At 38.5% G+C, this 23,723-nt stretch overlaps 1 protein-coding gene across 1 annotated transcript in view; it reads left to right on the forward strand.

Annotated features, from left to right (window-relative positions):
* Positions 1 to 3,754: 3,754 nt before the first annotated feature.
* ANO3 (anoctamin 3) overlaps positions 3,755 to 23,723 on the forward strand; it is a 210,878-nt gene continuing 190,909 nt past the window's right edge. Inside the window, exon 1 of the mRNA XM_054200150.1 lies at positions 3,755 to 4,256. Within this exon, the coding sequence (XP_054056125.1) occupies positions 4,103 to 4,256 (154 nt within the window). The 5' untranslated portion in view covers positions 3,755 to 4,102. The remainder of the gene's footprint in view (positions 4,257 to 23,723) is intronic.

The raw sequence follows: 23,723 nt of genomic DNA on the forward strand, positions 1-23,723 counted from the left end.
GGTCAGTATTTTCCAGTTCCCATTTGTCACTGAGCCCAGTCTGGAATTTCCCCAGTGCCTGCCAGTGAGATCTCCCTGGGAGCTTGATACGGTTTTGTGTATATTTGTATATATTGTATCTATTTCATTATTTCCTTTTTTAAAAAATTTTATTATTAATATTTCATGAAAGTAGTTTAATTTTTTCTAAACTCACAAATCTCTTTATCTCCCTTCTTCCTTTCCTTAGAGCAAGAGGTGGGGGAGAGTATCTGTTGTCTTGTCATTGGCCAACCTGGCCCAGACCACGACATCTTGTATTAAACAAAACCCACAAAATCCCCTCAAAACCCTGCAAATGAGATTCTGCTTTTTCATCAAAGCTGGAAAATTCAGTTTGACATTGCGCTCTCTTATTTCTTTTTGAGCAAAAAGTATTAATAACTGGACTCTATGAATTAAATTTAACTTCATTTGGCATCATAAAAGCTGAATGGCTTAGAATCTTTAAATTTCTTATCTCTGAAAAAATTGTCAGTCGTACAAATGCTACTTTCAGGTACACTTTGCAACATGCAAATATTGACACTTTGGCGACACAGACATATTTTCAAATATGGCAGATGTTTCGAAGCATGGAACAATTGAAATTCATTTAAAAATGTACGTAAGTGTCTAACAACCACATTTATTAAAAGTAATTATTGTTTACACAGCAGCTTTATAATAGTAGTCAAATAGTTTAGTTCAAATCTTGTTCCGATATCTTGCCAAAAGTGATAGTCTTTGATAAAGCAGGGAGGAAGAAGTAGAACAACTCAAAGCTGCTGGACAAATAAAAGGGTATTAAAAGGACAAAGTAGCTCAGGTTCCCAGTTTTGACATCTATTTGCAAGCGGAAAAAGGACATGGAAAGACAAGCAGAGGCGCCAAGCGAAAGAGGGCTTCAGCTGCCCCCAGGCTGGCTCAGCCCCGCAAGGTGAAAGCGGAGGCAGCGCTAGACCCTGCGCCTCGGGTTGGCTTTGGCGCGAGGGAAAGGTCTGTCGGCATTCGCTGCTTCGCGGGTTTTCCACCGACTACTAACAAGAAGTTGTTATTATATAACTTATATATGATAAAAATCATATGCGTTATCATTTACCACCACCAGGAAATTGCTTTCTACAGGTTTGGAAATTAAAAAGAAATCAAAAATAATAGAATTATTTACAATACGTTGTCATCTTCTCCACCTTAAAGGATGACCCTTACCCATCCAGCCGGGCTGATTGGCATTTCAGGGGTTTTGTGTACGTAATATGGATAGAGAATAGAACAGTTTGGGGATTGTCTAAATTGCCAAAGAACAGGACTCTCTCTTTTGTCATATGTGTAAATGCATAAAATCAAGGAAGAAAAAAAACCCAACCTTGTACAAATGAAGAAATAGTCACAGCCTGCTAAAGACTTAATATGCCTTTGACTGATTTACATATTCAGCCTTACATGGGACACTTAACAGCAGCAGTGGTAATGAGATACTTAATTTTTAAATTAAAACACATTGAGGTTAATATCATTGGAGAAACCTGAAACCTTCAGATAAGGGTTTGTACAGGAGGTGAAATTGCTCACCTATCCAGGAAAAGTTACAAGAACCCAGCTAAGGGGTGGTATGAAGGTCTTAGGACACTGCATGTTGAAAGAAAGATTCTTCCTCTAGGCATTTGTGAAGCTTTGTCATTAGAGGATTAAACTTCTGCTTTCTTTAGAAGTTTTGATATCCTGGACTTATTGAAGAAACAACTCCATGTAAAACACCTCTTTTGCATGTTTATAAATAGGGAAGTGCAATTTAAGCTATGGATTTTCATAGAATCATAGAATCTTCACGGTTGGAAAGGACCTTTAAGATCATCGAGTCCAACCATGCACACACCAAAAAAAAAAAAAAAAACCCCACCAAAAAAACCCCACAAACAGACAACCTACAATCTCTGCCACTAGAGCATGCCCTGAAGTGCCAAATCCAGACGTTTCTTAAATACCTCTAGGGATGGTGACTCAACCCCCTCCCTGATTTTGTTTGGATATATCAATAGGACAGTTACCTCCTGTAAAATTTCCAACAATTTCAGCAGCCAGCATTTTCATTCGGGGGCAGCTTCTTTCAGAAGACAAAATCAGATTACTTCAGCCAACAAAGCAGACTTCTAAGAGGAACTGAAATAGAGGCTATTCAAAAGAGGATGCAATGCAAGTCTGTTTTGCTGATATTTCTATTCCCTTTCTTGGTGTGAGCTGTGCTGGGTTTGCCTTCCAAATGGTAAAACATTGGTTTGTTTTCCCTCTTATATAACCATTTCTAAAGTTTTGTTAAGCGTCGTGACATTTTCACCAAGCTGCCTCTTTCCTGCCCCTCATGTGCATTAATGGTAGTGAAATGCGAAACAGACAACTGCCACGTTATTTCTGGCCTCCTTGAAAAGCTTCCCCTGTGGTTGATTTTTTATTTTTTTTTTTTCAGTCCCATTTCCGTGTCGCTGTGCTTATGAGTATTAACCTCGTTACTTCACTTGGGTTCCTTGCTGTGATCGCAACCCGTCTAGAAATTACCTCTTACCAACTCCCTTAACTGAAGGAAGTGTCCCACTGGTACTTTGAATTATTTTTATTTAGTTTTTTTTTTTTTAAAGCTGGGTCCTGGTTGAGGATATCTTTCCTGTGCCAGCACACGGGATCTCCACCTGCTCCTTGCTTGCTTCGAGATTATTGAGGGTACCAGCAGCAGCTGGGGGGTATAAACTTGACTCATGTTAGCAGGGACTAGTTCCGAGAACGCACTTCTATCAAGCTGAATTTAGGGATTTTGGATTTTTCCTGTTGTTGCAGGAAAAGGGACTGTTTAGTAAAAGCTGGGTGGTTGCATAGGTTTGTTTTGGTTTTTTTTTTTTTTCCTTGCCTTATTTAATCGCCTTTTCCCACTGAGCAAAGAGAATCTAAGAAAGTGATAGGGAGCTAATAGTGACGAATCACCCCATCGCATTTTCTCTGGCTGAGGCTTGGCAATTTTCCCACTAAAAAAAAAAAAATAATAAAAAAAAAAAAAACAACACCAAACCAAAACCGAACAACTCTCCTGTGATAAACTTTTCACAAATGAAAATTCGTGCTTTTTCATCTCTGCCGTTCTCGAGGGAAACTGAGAGCTGGCCGTGGCCTCGCAGGCCTCCCAACCCGGGGGGTCCCCCCCGAGCACCCCCCGCCCGCCCGGCTCCGGCCCGTTCCTGGCCCTGCAGTTCCCCGCCGTGGCCGGTGGGTGGCTCCCTTGGCGCTGCTCAGCCTCCCCCGCCGGGACACAGCCTGGGGAGAAGCGCATCGCTTCCTCGTCTTCGGTCCTCTTTGAGTTTTACTTGCGTCTAAGAAAAAGAAAAATTAAAAAAAAAAAAGCTTAAAAGATTATACAACTTTCCTTAATATTACTAGCGCCGCTTTCCCTAGAAAGAAACTTTTTAGACTTAAGGCTCTGAGAAACGGTTCCCTTATTGCCCTTGTTTTCAAGGAGTGATGTAGCCTGTGGGTCATTTATCTGCCTCAGGCATCCCAGACAAAGCCCGGAGTGTTCGCCAGGGGCACAGAGTTGTGGCACAAGCCACCGCCAGGCTCGCCGCTGGGCTGGCCCGCGGGGTGCACTTGTTCCCATTGGTATTGCTTAGCCCCTCCCAGCTGGGCCAGTGGGTAACAAAATGTGATTTAGACTCTTAAAACAAAGTTAGTGAGTCCACAACTTAGCCGACATACAGATGTCTCCACGTGTCCTTGCTATTTTTGTAGCAGCTATACAGATAATGCCGTAATATTGTTGTCACTACGAGAACAGAACTTTTTTTAGTAGTAGTTTTTTACCTTGGAGAAAAGCTGCAATATTTAGCAAATGCTGCAGAGCTGGAAGAACAGCTTCCTGGAAATACAGTTTCTCAGCCATTGACTTAAAAACATTTTGCACTATTACAATTTGGGGATTTCTATTATTTTCTTCTGTAATAGGAAGTTATTTTTCTGCAGACTGTGAGTTTGGGGAAGCTGAACTTAAAGTGGCTTCTTCTTTTGTTCAGCTTTGTTTTTATACTGAGACTATCTTACAATGTCAGCTGTGATAATTGAACTGGATAAGCTTTCCTCAGATGCGATTGAGAGCAAAAAGGAGTCCAAGTCAGATTTTAAGGAAGGAAAATTCAGTGAATCGTGTGCCGATTATCACGGTTTTCAACTTCACTGCTCGCATTCTGCGCCAGCTGGTAAGCATGCATTTATATAAACTATTTCCTCAAATCTGTGTCTATTTACTCGTGTAACATGTTGCAAGTAAACTGTAAGACCCAATAAGGAAAACACAGGATTCGATGCTGTCACGTGTGTGCAATATATGAAGTCATTTTTACTTTAAATAAAGGGTTTAACATATGTCTGTTAAAAAAAAAAAAAAAAATTCCTGAAGACTCTAGCACATAGTGTACTGCTGGAAGAAGAGCCCCGGAGATCGTTACCTTTGCATTACCTGGACGATGAGCTTTCTATCGGAAGTGACATATATTTTGTGTAAGTTAGAGCAGGTCCAGCAGCTGCTCCGGTATTAGACTTTGCAAGGTGTGTAGATAAGCTGAGCTCTCTAGTGTTTAGCGCTGTGGCTCCTCTTCTGCTCTCCTCTGGTATTTTTTATCACATCAGGGCTTGTAAAGAGGGAACTGCATCTGCTGTAAGGTTACTTTTTTTTTTTTTTTTTAAATGACCACTGTGGTTCATTTATTGGTTTTATTTTGTGGCAGGTGTTACCTATAGCTAGAATAGGTCTCCAAAAATGTCAATTAAATAAACATCATGAGACTTTAATTTATCTGAAAATTCATAGTCATGAAGAATACAGACTGTAGCTGCCTTGGATTGTCTAATATAACCAAGAAGATACATCTGCAGTTAATCAATGGAATCAATCAGTTATGTCCTTAAAGCTTTCTAAAGTATTGGGTGGTCATTCATCTAGGAAACACCTTTTAAGAATGACTAGCCTAATCTCTTGTCAACTACATATGTATTTTGACTCCACAACTCCCAAGGGATAACTTCATTTTGATAATGTTTTCACTCGCTTATGACCCCCGGAACAAAGTACAGACAAGAAAAATGGAGAATATCTGAACGTAAGTGACAATTTATCCTGTGACAGGACAAGCAACCTGCAGTAGAAGACCCCAACTTTCACTTGGCTAAAGTAGGTAAATATGTAAATACGGCTTTGATATTTTTAACTCTGTAACAAACTTTTGGATAATTTTTTGGTTATAAATTCAGTTCTTGTACATTAAAATGGTCAAATGGTTGGGAATGTCATGCTATCTGTTCGTTTGCAAGAAAACAGATAACTTCTGCTTTCCCTAATAGAAATTTTCAAATTTTATTCCCTGTAAAGCCTTCATTAAATTTTGTTAAACAGAATTTTCTGAGTAGATGCACTTTTGAAAGTTTATCCTGTATGTTAGCAGGTTTTTGCAAGCTCAGGAATCAAGTGTCTGTCTGTTTCCCTGGGATCCTTTCACATAACTTCCAAATTACCTCTCTTACCCTAAAGAAGTGCCGCTGAAGAATTTATGCCTGTGCTAGCTGATATACTTTGCTATGTTCCCTAAATATCCAAGTAATCTGTTCTAGCCTACAAAGTTGATCAAAAGTAACACGAACTTTCAGCATGAGCAGGGTATTGTTTGTGGAACTATACCATCCAGAGTTCTGCAGGAAAGAGATATTAAAAAAAAAAAAAAAATCAAATCTCCTTGTTGGAATTCTTCCATTTGGAAAAGTAATTATTTTATTTTTTTCAAAGAATTACATCTTGCACGTATTTGTTGCAAAGACTGTTTACTATTCCTAAAGCAGTGCTAGCCAGCATCTCTGACAAATGTGTTGTCAGGGTTTGAAGAATTTTTTGTTTTTCTTTGTGTTTTTTGCACCATGGGAAGAATCGAAGAAATGCTGATATATCATCTTAGTATTTGGGGTTTTATGAATGATGACTTAAAGCAAATGCAATCTCATCTTCTGCCTTCTAAAATTTTACGTGAGATATTTATTTTACAAGTGTTTAAAGCAAGCAAGCCCTTTGTAGTTTCCAGTGTTGCGTTGGGTTGGCTGAAGTCTAAATGGAACAGTGTAAACAACTCTTACTTGCATTCCACATGTCATTTCCTAAAAGGAACTTTTGCTTGGTCAGCCATGGCTATTGATAAAAATAAACAGCTTTTGTGTATACAAAATGATGGACCTCATTTCTTCGTGAGTAGAGTGTTTCCCAACAATGATGTTTCATGGGCAAAAGGAAAACGTTGAGCTGTGGGAAGCAACTTGTTCTTAGAATTTAGGGTTGGGTTTTTTCCAGATAGCAATAATAGTATAAAAACGTCCAATGAAATCAACATCCTATATCAGGGTGCTGCACTGGGGTTTGCTAGTGGTGGCTCCTCTGCCCCACAGGACTCCACTCCAGTTGCAGCCTTGGGAATCTTACATTAAGGATCAATGCTTTTTTAGATTTTCAATGTGTCTTTTTTTTTTTTTTTTTGAAGAACTTCCCTCTATAAAATCACTCAAATCACCAACAAATGGTAGTATAGGGTACGTAAGCTATGAAAATATAAATACTCAGTGTGAACCTACAAAAAAGCATCAACAAAGTAGTAGATGTCCTCTTTCTTTTGTTCAATCTGCTGTCCACGTATTCAGTTGGATTATGAGAGGCTTGCTTTTCAAAAATTATTGTGCTGTGCTTGCACTACGATATTTTGTATATAAAGCAGATAATTCAACATAGAGAGATTATCGCTTAAGAAAAACTTTTCTTCTTATAGTATACTGATGTGTTAATTTTAAACATAACACCTAACAGTGCAAATACAGAAAAATGAGTACTCTGACAAAGTAAAGCGGTATCCTGAAATTCAGTCTGATGTTCTTGGAATGGGAAATGGAGATGTTATTAGAAGACCTGATGTCTATTCAGAGTCCCTAGGACAGGAAAATATTGACTACGTTTTTTGTACCTGCTTTAAGCAAACTCATTGCAATGGGATATAAATGTTAAATTGCTTTCCTACATCTTTCTTGTTAAATAAGAAATAATCTTGTTATAAATAAGCTTAACTTTCTGCATATCGCTCTGTTTTCAATTCTGACACAAGTACCAATCCTGTGGCATATTTATTTGGGATCTGCAGATATGTCAGTACACATTGCAGAGAGTACTAACGCTAGAATAAGAACAAGAGTATTGTTAAATTAACATTTTGTGTATAGAACACAGACTTTTTCCATGCAGAGTGTCGCTGAAGTCTTTGGGAGTTTACCACTTGCAGTGTAATTCCGGGACATTGTTTCAAAAGATGAAATTCTGAAATGCGTGACCAAGCCCGGCTGATGAATGCTCCACGAGCAGGTGGATGACAAAGCTTGAATGGAGCAGTGATACTTGAAGACAGAGAGGGTAAAGTGGGGTTGGTGGGTTTTTAGAGATGCCGAGCTATCTTTAGGAAAATAGAGCTTATTTGGAGTTATATTCTACTTCTCCTGCAAAGAATTTTTAATACAATATGATAACACGAATGCCAGTGTCACAGCTGTCCATTTGCCAATGGACAACAGAAGGCTGTTTGTGACACAGAAATACAGGACCAGATCTCTGTATTTGCCAGGGTAGAATTTCCTCCAGGTCCTGGTGTATTTGCTGTTCAGGCTTCTCGTGGGAAGCAAGGCTAATCTGAATATTCCAGTTTGTAAATATTTGTGGAGATTTAAACCTTATTATCCCTGATAGCTGCTTTTCTGCTTCTTCTCTTATTAGCCTGGAAATGACTGAAAACATTCAACCCGCAATAATGGCCTTTATCTCTCAATCTTTGTTTTACAACTATAAGGCAAATAACGCTCAAAACATTTCTCTACGTAAGTTCTGTAATATGTTGCTAGAGATGGTTTTGTCCATATAACTCTTGGTCTAGAATAAAGCAACATTTTCAAAATATATATATTAAAAACAAATAAACGTGAGCCATAAGTAAAGTCTTAGTAGAGTAACTGGTAGTGGTGGGGTCAGAGCACTCAAACTCCTGAAATGAGACACGCACTAAATCCCACAGTTTTGACTCTGACCTTTGGTAGAGTGGTACAAGGCTAGATAAACATATTTTTTTCTGCCTTTTTTGTGGTTCGTTTACTGATAAATTTTTGGGGGAAGGGATGTGGAAGTTATTTTCGAGATAATAGTTGCTATGTTTCAGAAGTTATTTTTACTGTCGGTCTATTTATGTATTTGAAATCACCCATATGCTGTATGAAGCTATAAAAGGAACGAAGTGAAGTACTGAACTTGAAGGAACTAAAAAGGGTTAAAAAAATTAAGGACGCATTCCTGCAAAATGCTTTAATTCCCATGGCACAAGCAACACGGCTCAGCTAACAGCGTGCCCAGGGAGAGGAAAATGGGAGTCAGTGGGTAAAGATGATGTAACTGAGTAAATACTTTCAAGGGTTTGCTTTTTTGTATTCAAGACCATCAATGGAGTAGGTGTATAGAGGGGTAACAACTGTATTTTCTGTTTTAGCAGAGCTTGAGGGGTAAAAGAGCTTTTGGGAGGCAGAAGAGCAGTGCGCGTGCTTTGAGTTTCACCAACATAAAACAAAGTCCCTTTATAGACATCAGAACGTGTGGGGACTCAGAAGACAGGATGACCAAAGCTTTTCCTCTTTTTGCCACCAGAAAACAAATATGATGAAAAGGACAATAGTTTAGCAAATCTCTCTACAGGTATCTGCCCCTCTTTTCCTTTGCAAGATGGTTATGAGAGAGGCAGCAGCAGACTGAGCTCTGGGTGCTTGCTGTCATCCCCCTCACCGACCTGTCTAGACCTTTTGCTACATCAAAACTTTTCACGATGCGCATATCACAGCTTTATGGGAATGTCGCATCGCGGAGGAATAAAATTATGTACTTTGTGATATCAGACAAAACTAGAATGCAAAGCAGTGTAGGGTTGTCTTCAATAAAGAGCATTTCCTCTATTGTAATGGAAATATTTAACAGGAATTTTACTGGGGAGGAAATTGAAAATAATCTGCAGCTTTTACTTTTGCTAGCAAAGCCCTATATGAACATCCCTTAACTAAATATATATCTCTATCATTTCTGAAACATCAAAATACTTCTGCTTACTGAAAATCTGCAAAACCAGTGTTTCTTATTTATAAACTTTAGAAGGTAGTTTAATTGGTGGCTGAAATTTTCTCTTTCTGTAAATTTTGAAGTGCTTCAATCACGGTTGCGTCACAATGGCCAGGGAACTGAAGAAATAAGTTGTAGCTTTGTGCACAAATCTGTACCACACCACTGATTTCCCTTAATTACTCGCACTAGGATTATATAGTAAAAACAAGAAGGGAGCAAACACAACACACAGGAAATTGTCTAATGGTTACAATCCAACTGAAGTCCCTGTCTGCAGTGCGGTGCAGAATCAGGACTTCCAAACACCTACACTAACCTAATTTTTGAAACTATAGGCTTACTTGAAGCGTACAAACGTAACCAAGTAATCTTTCCACAAAGTTTAGGTGCTGTTTTTCTACTTGTCTCTTCCATTTTCTCTTATAAAACAAAAAGGTCAAGAAGTGCGTTTTTCCATCATTTCAAGAAGCAATTGAGAGACTCTTGTCAGGAAGATCAATATTCAGAAATAAACCTTCTACTAGTTATGCCACTACTGCGTCAAGCCAACATTTAGTTGAAAGCCATCAAGGAATGTAATTAATTTAGCAGTAGAGCAGAAATATAAGTTGTTAGCAGTCTCCTAACCTCCACGCAGTAGAATGTATTTCATTATTTCTGAAGGATACCATTGTTTTTAATTCTAACTTTACCTTGGAGGCAGACTTTGCTATGTCCAAACCATTAGCAAAATGCTGCCAATTTTGAAAATGAAGTGGGCATCTTGTGTGGTGGTTGCAGGTGGAGGGAAAGGAGGGAGAAAGCGTATTTGTTCATACGTGCATGGAGGCTGGGACTCGAAATTGTGTAGTATGTCTTCAGCCGAGCTGAGACTTTAGTACTAGTGAGAGTGAGTCTTTTTGCTATTCAGACTAAAGATGCACTACGAGCTACAACTGGAAGATCTTTCTCTCTCTGGTGCTACCTTCTGTACCAAAAATTTAATGAATAATATACAGAATCAGCCTGTAGATAATGAATAATTCAGAGATCGCAGAGAGGCCGAATGTACTGAGGCGTTCACCCCTGCCCCCGGGGGTCGTGACTTCTATCCTCACATGGCAACAATAAATGGAAACAAAGCTGGATATAGAAATCTAATTTTTCCCAGAGGCATCATTTCTCTTCTGTTCTCTTCCTTCCCCTAATGAGCTATTTACTTTGAATTCAAGAGTGGGGTAGGTCAACTAACTCTGAGTAAAGACACTCTAATGATTTATAATCGTGGATTTTATTTCCCAAATTCCCTCAGTTGCAGTAGATGAAGTTTGTCTACACAAAGAATATGCTGCCCTTGCAGATATTACAAAAACTTTCCCTAGTTTGAAAGGTGAAGTCAATACTTGCAAAACACATCAGTGCAGACCTTGGTAACAAAGGTCAAAAAATGAGAGCGAGAGTCAGGTTTGAAAAGATTTCCTCTAACACGGTATGTCTTACACCTGCAAAGCCTGAATACAGCAGTGAAACGCTCGTATTTTAGTTGTGACAAGTGAGTCTGTACGCTTAAGTCTTTTCTCCTTGAATAATGAGCGTAAATCGACAAGCAGGTCTCCAGTATGATATAGGAAGCCAGATGACTAAGTGTGGATGAGGAGGTCACCGAGGTATTTACAGTTTCTCAATCATTTAAGTCTGGGGTTATGTCTCTATGTGCTGTTATAACATGTTTTAAAAGAACACGTCCGAAAGTCATGAGTGTTATAAGTAGAGCAGACTGATGGCCACACGTCCATAACTTTGATGGTAAGTAAAGGATGCTCCTCTGGTGATGCAGAATACATTTGTATTCTGTGTTTGAACACAGACTTTACTATAAGATCTGATAGCTCTGTCTAGACAGTATGCAATGAGGAAACAAATGATGTCATTTAGTACATGGTCTATAAGCTATGGCTTACAATTGGTTTCTTTTTTTGGATGAATAAAACAACCTATATTTGGTTTCTCTTGCACCACCATAAACATATAGAAACTCCAGCATATTTTCTAGACCTTTGTGATATGTATATAGTACTGTGATATGACCTAGGTTAAACTTACTTAAAAAAAAAAAAAGGCAAAACTTCCTGAAAACAGAAGTTAAGTAATATTTAGAAGGGGCATCATGGGAGAGAGAATTATACTGAGTTATCTGTGCAGGCAGATGAATGATATAAATAGAAAGAGCTTTGAGTGGTGCTGGAAAGACAAGTGTGTTTTTCCAAAGGCACATGGTGAGAAAGAATTTGGCTGCCTATTAGTCTCAATCCTAAAATGTGCTGGTTTGCTGGTAAAATAATGAAGTGAGATGGTATCTTTAGGAATTATGTATTTATATACGCAAAAGTATTAGTAATTATTTAGATCTTTATCATATTTGGCTCCCGCCTTTGTGGAGGCATGGGGAAGTCACTTAGATCCAAATACATCAATCTCTCGAGCCAGTACAACCTCTCTGGCTGTATACTTTTTGTAAAGAGAATTAGCCTCAGGTTTCTGTTTTAAGGCTTTGATTGAACATTTCTAAAATATATGTGTTCTTTTCTGTATCAATATGAAATAGATAGCACTTCCAAACAGCATCCTAAATCCTTCAAGTAAGCAACAGCCTTCCTAATTTTGCTGCTATACTTCTGTTTTGCTCTGTAATGCAGTGTGCTTTATGAAAACTCACATTGTAGTCAGCTACTAATGCTAATTATTTCAGAATGTTGCTAACAAGAAAGGTAGTAAAATACATTTAGTGAATTTCATTTGAAGGAACAGAATGATGTCTATTGAAGATGAACTGCATCAGCCTTACCTGAATCCGACAGAATAAGCTAATTCCTACAGTGCCTTTTTCTTGCATGTTTTGAAGCAAAGAATTTTCTTGTACTTCCTTTTAGAAAGGAAATTCTCTTCTTACTCACATTTATCTGCAAGGTTTTCTTCTGGTAGTTGCTTTAAATATGCTTTTCCTTAATTTCTTTGGTTTCTCCCATTCTTTTCCTTCTATGATAAGGAATAACAGGTCAATCACACTGTGTATGGCACTGGGCCTGTTAATGAGAGGTTAAACTGATTTGGGCTTTCCCTATCTAGGCACTGAGAAAAAGGACTAAATACCAGAATTCCATGAAGTCACAAAAATAACTTGAGTCAGTCCACACTGTAAGCTTTCTCTCATCTCATCTTGGTATATCTTTGCCTTTTATATTCTAAACATTTTGATTTTGACACTCCAAAGCTGCTCCCACATCTCTTTCCATTCCAAAGGTTTCAATTCTGCAAGAAAAGATTATAAAATATTCAAGGAAAGCGCCTTTGTAGGGGTATTCGTTTACTCAATCTTTCCTTCACCTTAGCAACATTCTGCTGAACCTGAACAAGGAAACTAATGAATTATTTAAGTGAACTACCATCAAAATCTCATGTTGCTGTGTCATGGATTTATGCTCAGATTCCTGCTGTCATCTTCTGTTTTGCCAAAGGATGAGACGTACAAGGTCTGCACGCTTTCTCTTCCAGGATCCTCACTAAGGCAAGCTCTGTTAGTGCAGTTTTAAAGAGACAAAAATTAATGAATAGAGGATCTTGCCCTGTGGGCCTTGCCAAGCCAAAACGGCTTTTTTGACTCAATGGCACTTTGACAGACTAAAGACTGGATTACGGCCAGTCATTTGGAAAAGCAGTTTCTGATGTACATCAATCAAGAGTATAACGATGTTCATCTGTGGGTTTTCTAAAATGACGGTCTTGAAAAATGCATGGACTCTGGACGCTGTCTCTGAGAAAACAAAGGACAGTGGAAAGAGAAGCCTAGTTTTGCTATGGTGTTTAAGTTGGCCACTCATTGTGGCTCTGTGGAACGCCTGGTATGAGGTGCCGACTGTTGATCCTCACTTCTATTGACTAAACTGTTATTTTAGAAATAAAACAGTAGTAAAAATAGCGAGTGTATTCTGGGTAGCACTGATATATTTTCTTTCTTTCTTGTCAAAAAAAAGACAAAAGATTGAGTCATTCAGGATTTAGGAACTCTGTGTTTCTGTATGTTTATGTGCCCTTTTAATTTTTGTTTGTGACAACCCAAGGAGAACATAAATCTTCACAATTCAAGGATGACCAAAACGAAGTTGAACGAAGTTAATTCTGAACGTTGACATCTTATTCTTCTTGAGAGTGACTTGGCCTTGTTCTTTGACTAATTTAACCAAATGATGTAACAAATGAGGGGGTTTTTTATATCTTTTTTCCTTCATCTCTGGAAGAACGTGGTTTTGTACACGCTTTTCACACAGGATATGCTACTGGCTTGTTCACTTACCTCAGGAAGGAAACAGGCAAGGGTCATTCAAAGAACTACAAATAGGTGTCCCATTTATAGACATTTGCCACCTTCAAAATTCACAAAGTTTAATACAATGCATTTTTGGCATGTTCTACTTTTTCTCTTAATAGTACGGACTTATATGTGACAAATATTACTCTTATTTGTAGAAAACCTTGTTTCCTAATGTCATAATTTTGATCGCCGCATGCTTTCCTTCTGATCTTTGCTTTGCTGGGAAAGCAAAGCACGGAAGATTTGTGAACTCTAGGAGGGAACTGTTACGCTTTGCTGTCCTTCATAAGACTTACGGGAATTCCCATACTGACTTAGGTCAAAATCTACCTTGTTTGGTATCCTGTTTCTGGCAGCAATCAGTATCTGCTACTTCAGAGGAAAGGAGAACAGGAAAGCATCTTGTTGGCCATGTTTCCAGTACCTCCTCAAGGATATCCTACCACTTGATCTGACTAAGCAGCACTGAAGTCCTGCAGGAGGTTCGGCACTCAGCTTGAGAAAAACTAATCTTCAATTTCACAAATACGGAGTTTAGTTACTTGAGACAGAAGTTCCTAAACCACTTGCTTAGTTAGTTCAAAACTGGGGTAAAGTGCGCTTAAATGAGTCTGAAAAGACAAAAAATAAGCTCCTAGAGCTGATCGTCTTGTGATTTTCCCTGAAAACCCTCATAACTAACATTGGGAATTTGACTTGTAATCTTGCATTCACATTTTGGCACCTATGTTGATTCCTTTCATTCTATGAAGCTCGTATTTTTCAGAGTTTCACAAGATCTGTTACTTTCATTCTTCTTCATGACCAGAACATATTGTCCTCTCCCTTTTGTTTTACTCAATTTAGAGTATTTGAAACAGTCTTTCTCTCTGCTCAAATTCCTAACTTTTTTCCTGATCTTTGCACAAAGGTAACTTTTCTCATCTGTCCATCAAAATTTTGATTTAGTTTCATCTCACTTATGACTTTTCACTTCACATTGCATGCCTATTTTTTATTTTTAGGATCTGTTTTCTCGCTCATTCCTTTACACTTCTCACTTTTGGAATGACAACTTTTTCAAGTATATCACATACTTTAAACATCCTTCTTCAGTTCCTCTCTTAAAACCAATTGTTTGACTTTCAGGTACTTTCAGTACTTGAACTTTTTTTAACTCACTCTTTTAATACTCTGGCTTATCTCTCATTAATCAGACACTTAGTGATTTTCTTTGCTTGTGCCAATGGCATGATCCTACTGACGTTAATTTATTCCATTTCTTTCATGTTTTCCTTTTCTACCTTAATGTTCTTAAAAAAAAAAAAAGAAAAAAAAAAGAAACTGCAAAATTGTATTTTAAATATATACTTTCTGTGAAGAAAACTAAAATAAGGAGAGGAGTTTGAAGTGGATACTTCTAGGCATTTTTTTATGAGTGCAGTTGACAAAACTACACAAGATACGATATGATGTATGCCATTTATGTAAATTCGAACATCTCCAGTAATAAGGAATTTTCTCTGTTGTTATTTAGGCAATTTTTTGAAAAATGAGATGTGAAGAACTTGAGGATCCTCAATTAAAAAGAACCAAACACTAAAGTTCCTTCTCATTTTGTTCAGCTGTGGGTCCACTTAGCATTTCTGGAAAAACAGGTCCTGACTGATGCGCCCAAAAACCATGAAGGAGCTGGTGAGCCATAAACTCCATAGAGCTGCTTGTGGGTTTTATAGAAAAATAAATAGTGAGTTGTCCCAATTATATTACTAATTTGGCATGCCTTATAAAGCTTTACTGGATGTAGTTCAGCAAGAGTAAAATATAACACTTTCTGCTTCTAGACAGGAAAGATATTTTTAAGGTATTGGTAATCTCTTTTCATAAAATGGCAAAAATATACACCGAATTAGGATATGCTCTGTTAAATCCAAAGGAAAGGCCAGTGTTGGAGTTTGAGTGCCATTTTGATTTCCAAGTGACAAGCGCGTTATCCTTTATCTCTCCAACTTTAAAAGTAGGCAGAATAAGGGCAAGGTTTTCTGCTGTAAAGCTGAGAACAGCCGTTCCTTCACAGAATTACACCTGTTTGCTTCAGATGGGGGATTTACCTCAAACTCCTAACGCAAATATACATAATTTTTAATCCTGTGGAATATCGCCACAGGGAAGTTCAGCTGCGAGCATAAAAATTGTCTTGTCTGAATGAAGTGAAACTCCTCTGAGAAGTCATTTGGAGGAAGTGAGGACGCGTTACAAAGACGATTTCACTGTTTCTCTTTCATCAGAGAAAGCTTTTGGTGCAATAAAGTGGTCATTTACTCATATGCTATACTTAAGCATTGCTCTTTCTCTTAAAAAGAAACATAAAGCAACTTTAGCTATTGCGAAGGAACAGTCGAAGTGAGCTTCAAAGAAAGATTTTTACTTTATGGTTGGTTTTTTTAATAGAAATGCCAATGGATTTGTTTGGAGTAATGCTTGCAGATAGCGCTGCAGAAACGAATTTGTAGCTAACGGCTCAGAGGGAAAAAACGGTTTAGCTGTTTCGCCTGAAAAAAAATGAGGGAGAGAACCAAGGAATGTCTTGGATGTGCCAAGCTTGCAGCAATGTGCTTTTCGAAGCGTTTTATGTGGTGATTTGAGATCTTGTTAAAACCTGGAACAACTCACAGCAGCGCATATGTACATATGCCGACTTGTTCGAGAACAGATTGGGACGGCGACCACTTGGCGCTGTCAGCGCTCCTTTGTTTGCTGCCGCGTGCGCCATGTGCGAGTGAGACAAAGGTGTGGGTGCGATCCAGGCTTTGCATTTGTAACGGCGGGAAAGACATAATCATACGCCCCAATGTTCCCTCTCAGCTTTTGAGAAGATGTTTAAAAATAAGGGATATAAAAACCCAGATGAATGCTACAAAATAGGAAGCTACCGCACATTCCGAGTTGCCTTGTTGGCTTTGTTCAAACTGTCCTCCAAAAATAGTTCTGATGATAATGCCAGGAGTTTAATGTCGCCGTGGGACTTCTTCCCCTCTGCCGCCTGCACAGGGCAGCAGGGCAAAAGTTTTCACTTATTCATCTTTTTTCCTAAAGTAGGAGAAAAAGCCCTAAATACGCTCTTCAAACACATGAAAGACTGCACCGTCTCATTAGTTAATAGGCAAAGCTTATGCAGGCTCGTTCTGCAGCACCAGCTTTTATTAGTAAAGTGTTGGGATTTTTTTTATAGCAAGTTAGAGCAGCTGCTTGCTGTCAGAGCACCTGAGTGGAGCCCTCACCAGAAGGTTCCCTTCATTACAGGTACAATTAATATTAGGAAACGCGATCCCAATAATGTTTAAAAACTTGAAATAACTGTTATGAACCTGATAAGAGGCTGCAAAGTTTGCAAGAACTTCCCATGCAATAATGTATTTTCCATACAAAGCAACCTACCAACAAGCCAACTCCTTTCCTCTATTTTCTAACAAAGCTCCCAGTGTCCAAATCGGCTCCAAGTGTGCTTTTCTTCCTCACGCTGAAGATGATGATCAAATGTGAACAAAAGCTGCTATGCAGAGCTCTCTTGAGACATGCAAACAGATTTCGGAAGAAGTCTTTATAGCAAATCAAAAGTTTGAGTGTTTGGAGTCATGCTGATAATTTTGTTCCCAAAAGTGGAATCCTACTATTGTCTCATATTTCCCTCTTGCCGTTATATGTTTTGACACTTTTTATAGCTGTAAAAAAAAGTTCTCTGAAGGACTGAGCCTCCGAGCAGGAGGACAAATAACTCCTATTGATGCTTCCGTGCCAGGGGAGAAGACTTGGCTCCTGAAATTGCTGCTGTGCGAGTAGTCGTCTTGGGCAGCACGTTGCTAACGCCACAGCATGGTGCCCAGTGCTGCCTAAAGCTCTTGCACTTCTCTTTGGCACCGTGTCGTGTATCTAAATTTTCTGATGAAAGGGATACTGAGCCGCCTGACTTCACAAAGTTCTTTGTTTCCCTCTGCAGTGGCTCGGAGGCTGCTTGTTGAAGAAACCCTGGGTCTGGGTCTGCGTTCCTCAGTGTCAGCCTCGGGTAGTTGCAGCACAACATGAGGATAGTAGTAACTGTAACAGTAGAAACTGTGGTCCTATTGACTGGAATATCAGTTAATACTTAAAACATTGTCCAGCAGATAGTTGTTGCACGCATCAGTATACTACAAATATGCTACACCTTGAATTTGGAGTTCCTTTGTTGATTATTCCTTCCTGAAACTTCAATTCTGACAAAAAAATGACAGTCAAATCCTACGTGGAGTCACACAATAAGTAATTATCAGAACTTAGTCTTTAAGTATGGGCAGTTGCACAAGATGTCAAAAAGATTGAATGATCGAGAAGTTCTGAAGGTGAATTTTGACTTGGCCATGCTCTTGCAGCATATGCTTAGGCTAAAATCTGATATCAGGGTTTCAATGGGGACAGCTAAAACGAAACATCGCAAGGTGTAGTGGGAATAATTGTAAGCTGAGTCGTCTCAAGAAGTTTGAACACTTCTTTTGCGAGGGTTTTGTTGTATGGAAACAGTGAAAATTACATTCTTTAATGACAGTATATGGACATTTCCCGATTAAAGCGTTTTGAGGTTTTTTTAACAAAAATATAAAAAACCTCCTCTGTTAGAAAACCAGTAGTTAATAGGTTTCCAGGGAAGAGAACTGGTTAACGCTTACCGTTAACAAGGACTTTCACCAGCAGGATGTTAGTTGAATCGCTGTGGTTCCTGACCCTTTTTTCATTATAAATGCCTTTGCAATTCCAGCCTAGAAAAAGGATGAGGATTTGCAAAAAACCTTTTAAGACAATGGCATTTTTAAATTACTTTACCAGCCTTTTGCAGGCTGAACATACAACCGTAATTTTTACTTAAATAAGAAACCTTGATATAAATCACTTCTGTGTTGTACATGTTGCATTTTAGAACTATCTTGAATTTTATCAGATTCAGTGACACTTTTACAGCAAGTAATGTGGGCTTTGGATTTCTTTTGGTCTTTGCATCTGTGTTAATGAGGAATGTTTCCTAGTATCACAGTATCAGGATGCTGAACATACAGGAACTCTGTGATAATGCTGCCGTGTGTGTTAGCAAATCTTTGGGGGGAAAAAAAATAATCTAGAAATTCAATAGTACAGCAAAACAAAAGTCTTTCTGCTCCACAGAATTCACTCAGATGGCATTTACTGCAGAAACTGGACACCGCATACAAAGAACAGAATTAGTGACTAAGATGTGATGTGGTATTTCTTCATCTTTATTGCTTCTGGATTAATACATTTGTTTAGCTTGGCCACAAGTCAGTACTTTAGAAGGAATATCTTCACACTTCACTGTTGATGCAAGAGGGTCAACTAATTAAAGGTTAAAAGGTAATCTTTTAATCGTATTCATTTGTGAAAGCTATTTTTCATAGTATCTGGTTTGACATGTAGCACAGTTATGTACATGATGTAGGTTAAAAACTATTAAAAGGTTATGCCCTTCTATAACTAACTTCGCTTTTGAAGAACGCTGGAGAACCAGGTGTAACATGTCAAAGCTGACAACGTGGTCTGGAGTTGGCTTAGCTAAAAAATAGGTGAAAGCTGGAGGATTTATTACTTCTGCAACCCTACCCTGAAATGATTAGGGCTCTGGGTGAGCACAGCTTTCCTTTTACATAGTGCACTGCGTCCAGGTTGCTGCGATCGTACTGTTGTTTCTCTATTCTCATATTACTTAGAAACCATTAGTAGATTTGACCGCAGCTTTTTTTCATGATGATTAATTAAATTTGACCCAGCATTCAAATAGGAGAGCTGCCACAGAAGCTGGGAGGCTTTGTGGTGACTTAGGCTAGGAAACAACTGGACCTTAAGTTTTGACTTCCTTGTTTACTGTTCAACCTTTGCCTTCTGGCATCTTTCACACTGTTTCTGGGCTACTGATAAGCTCTACGTTTGTTACTATTTTCACATATATAACAGGAAGAACATGATTGTGAAGAGACCGCATTCAATTTGCGGTCCTCTGTCAACGCTTGAAATGCTGAAATTCCTTTTATTTTATGTTGATGTCTTCAAGATTTGCTTCTTGTACCTGTAGGCACCGAGGTATCACAAGTTGGTCTCTCACTGCGCGTCCTTTGGCATGATTCTACTTCCTAAAATCAGACAGGCAGAGTAATTGGTAGTGTTCGGGATGCTGTACAAAACAAGTATTGATTGCAGAATTTCTACTAATCAAATTGTCAGAAGTGACTGGTATTGAGACTACGGTTCCCAGTATTTTCTTAACATGGAAATAGTGGTCTCACAGTTGCACTATAAATGAAGTTATAGAGCTGTTCTCTGTATTTTTTTTAAAATAAGACACATCAAAAGTTAACTTTTTTCTTTTTTTTTTTTTTTTTTCCTCCCATTTCTTTTCTTTTTCCTTATCAAACTGTGGCAAATTTACTCAGGCAGAATGCAGAATTGTCCCCTGGCTGAATTTGGTTGCTCAATGTCGACTTTTTAGAACAAAAGCCAGAGAGTGGTGAGAAAGCTACTGGTCATTGATGGTGAGGAAGCACATCTCCTACACTGAAAACATGATTCCACAGGCTCCATAAAGAAATAAGCCTGTCGTGTGTGCGTCACTGACTCATAGACTCTGGAGTCAATCATTAAAAATAAAGCAGCATTATGTCACTTGGTTAATTAAATGTATTGTCATAAATTCTTTTTATTTTTTAGGTGCTGGAAGCCCTCTTTGATTTACTTTACCAGAAATGACTGTGCTAATATGGTGGCTCTGAGACATTCAGCCTCTGTTCTTATCATGTAATCTTTGTGCAGAACATAAAAATGATCGACATAGGCATAGCTTCATGGCTAATTTCTTTTCATCTTGTGTATTCCTCCATCAATAACCTTTCTGACTCCCTTTCTGCTTAATTAACACGATGGAAGATTTGTACCTTGAAATATGACAATACAGATCAGAAAGTACTGGGTAAAATGTGCTTTGCCTGTTTTTATTTCTGTGTTTGCAGTATCGTTGATTCATTTCTTTGTATGAAGAGAGTGTTGTTACAAGAAACAAAAGCTCGGCCTTCGCTTGCTTGAAATCTTGGAACGGAGAGTTTCATACTCAGCTTATCTGCAGTACAAACGCGGCATTTTCCAGAAGCCAAGTTTGGACTAGCTAGCTGTGCAATGTCCAGGCCAAGCAGAGTCTAAGAGGGAGAAATGAATCCTCACTCAGAGACTATAGATTTTTGTATGAAGTGGTGCATTAGTGGTCCTTGCTGTTCAGTGGCCTCTTGAACTAGGTGATCTTTAAGGTCCCTTCCAACCCGAACCATTCTGTATCATTCTTTGAGGACTTCGGTTTTTCTTACCTTTCTTGAAGAGCAAAGGGCTACTTCTAGTTTGGGTGGGTGTTTTGGGGTTTTTTTTAATTATTTTTTTTCCTGCCTTAAACTTAGCCTAGAGGAAAGCCTCTGAGGAAGCTGCCTCCACCAAACGGTTGCAGTAACTTAAAGCGCTTTTTTTAATGTTTTCTCCTTTTAATATTATTCCCACCCTCAATGTTCATATTCCAACTACTGTGTTGTCATTCTCACCCTCCTTAGAGAGAATTTGCAATAGAGAAATGATGTGATTGATAGTTCAACACACCCTCTTTAACATGAAGAATGAAAAGAAACACATCCTTCCAAGGGTAAATTTATTTTCTAGCAAAAAATCTTTTCAGATCAATTCTAAATTTCTGCTGCAGTTGCATATAATCTTTGCATAGCATTGTCAATAAGAGACAAGTTCTCTATACAAATATGGTCGGTTTACTACTTTGTTTTGAGTTTATTTAATCTCCGTGACCCGCAACAATCATCCATTAGGCTGATTTTAATTTTCAGCCTAGATTATAATGGCTTGAAATGTATAAATGATTCAAAATGTAACTGACCTGCTGTTTTGAGAGGTGAGACACACCTCGTCCAATGTGCCTTTTCTCTGTTCCCACACGGCTTTTCTGTGTTCTTCCTCCACAATCTGCAGCCAGAGAAAAATGATAAGGCTTCTTCAGAGCTTTCAGGAATGGAGATTTTATAGGATCATACCAAGAACGTTTGGTCATGACCTGAGAGTGTGTAGGTGCTCATGGAAGAGAGGCGTCTCCGGAATAGTGCTAAAGAACCAACCTAGGAGTATGCTGGTGGCATGGTACCATGGAAATTCATGGCTAGTAATTGCTGACCCACGTTATTTTCTGAATCACACAAAGAATTTGCTTGGGAGTGCCATGTCGGCCATTCAGCACGCCAGAGCCTGTTCTAATAACTTACTGTTTCCCACATTGCTAACAACATCACAGCAAAGACCACCACATGCTTGTGCCCACAATTGTTTGATTTTCTGGTAGAGATGTGGCCTCAGAACCTTGGCATGACAAGCTATGCAGAAAGCATGCTCGTTCAGCCAAAATGACATTGACGAGTATCCGTTCTTGTTGAGTTCCAAGTCTTGAAAGTATAGAGAAAGCAATTAAAGCAACTGGGTTTTGCTAATGGGACTCTGCATGCTTATTCTCATGTGCTCAGCACCCTTTTCGTACCACCTAATAGTTGAGGGGGGGAAGGAGGCTTTGTTGTTTGGGGTTTTTTTTGCAGTAATAGCTGCTTTTCATAAGATACACATATTTATTGTTTATCTGCAGCCATTTATGACTAAACAAGAAGACCTTGGAGAAGCAGATCTTGAAACTACTTTTCATGCCAGATCTGTTCTCCCAGAAATTGCCAGATGGGATTTCTTCCTGGAGGATTAACTGCTTCTTCCTCTTCGCCATTCTCTTTTCTTAAGCCAAGTGCTTAAACGGTCTCGGCAGTTTGACTGCTAAACCCCACTTCTTAGTGAGTAATGTTGTTTGTCTTATACTAAAATCTTGCTTAGGGATGGTTCCGTAGCATCTGGGTAAGGTTAGCCTTTTTGTGTCCAGAACTTTGAATCTAATGTTTGTGTTAATACATTCCTGCCTCACAATGGGTCAGATACCAGAGGGATTGAGTTAGAACTCTTGTTCAAATCATTTTTTTCAGATTAAAGTGGATTTGCTTGTTTTCTCACCACTGTCCCAGTCTTTGTTTAAAGGGATCTGGCATTTCCCACTCCATAAACTGAAGGGCTTGCTTGTTTAATCTGAAGGTAGAATCTGTTGAAGGGTAAAAATGTAAACACGCTGGTTCAATGGGAATTGAAGATTTAGAGGTTTTGATTATTCCACGTGTGGTTATTTTTAGGGACCTGAGTAACTTGAGTTAATCTCACTCTTGTGATTAAAGATGTATCTGCACTATTAAATGTTTCAGGGGAAAGCACAGGGCAGGTATATATTGTATGACCCGCTCTGGTAGCTGCTTATCTGCGCGTTCTCCCACTGCCCTATAGCTGGAAATTAATCATCTTCTCTGGGATCTGAACGTGGACATGAGCAGTTACCACTGCTCTACACTACACTGTTTTCTCAACGTTTCTCCTGTTGATTTTTTTTTTTCTTAACACCAAAAAGTTTCAAAAAACCCATCCCTGCTTTCTGCATCTATCTTTTGATTTGAGCAGTAAATTGGAAAAACTTCTCTTCAAAAACTTGGAGATAAATGTTTCTGAGAAAGATTTATTTTTAACATTTGAACAGGCCGCAGAAGGATTTTTATTGTTTCTTTGATTTCTGTGGAGGGTTTTTTGTTTGATTTTGAAACTATGTAATTATCCGATAGTATAAATATTAGCCTAAGTAGTCTCAGGTATCTGCTGCACAGAAATTATTTGGTTTTACAGTGTTAATCTTGGCTTATTTCCTCCTTCAAAACCCAACTTCTGGTTTGATTTACAATGATCACACACTCCTTTCATGCAAGTTTGAGCCCTCTGGTAAAATCACTTACAAAGACGAAAACACAAAAACCTATGAAGTTTCTCACATCTACTTGAAGCGAGTCCCCAGTTTGGGGATTGGTAAATCCCCAAATCCCTCCCTCAAAAAAAAATAACTGTCTAAACAGATTTCATAACCCTTAATCTTTTCTGAAGTACTCCTCATTTATAGATACTGATACATTTCAAAGTTTACAATTTATCAAAAGAAATCAAATGGCTCTTATAAATTATTATGCT

The sequence above is a fragment of the Rissa tridactyla genome, chromosome 4 (assembly GCF_028500815.1).
Source record: "Rissa tridactyla isolate bRisTri1 chromosome 4, bRisTri1.patW.cur.20221130, whole genome shotgun sequence".
NCBI lineage: Eukaryota > Metazoa > Chordata > Aves > Charadriiformes > Laridae > Rissa > Rissa tridactyla.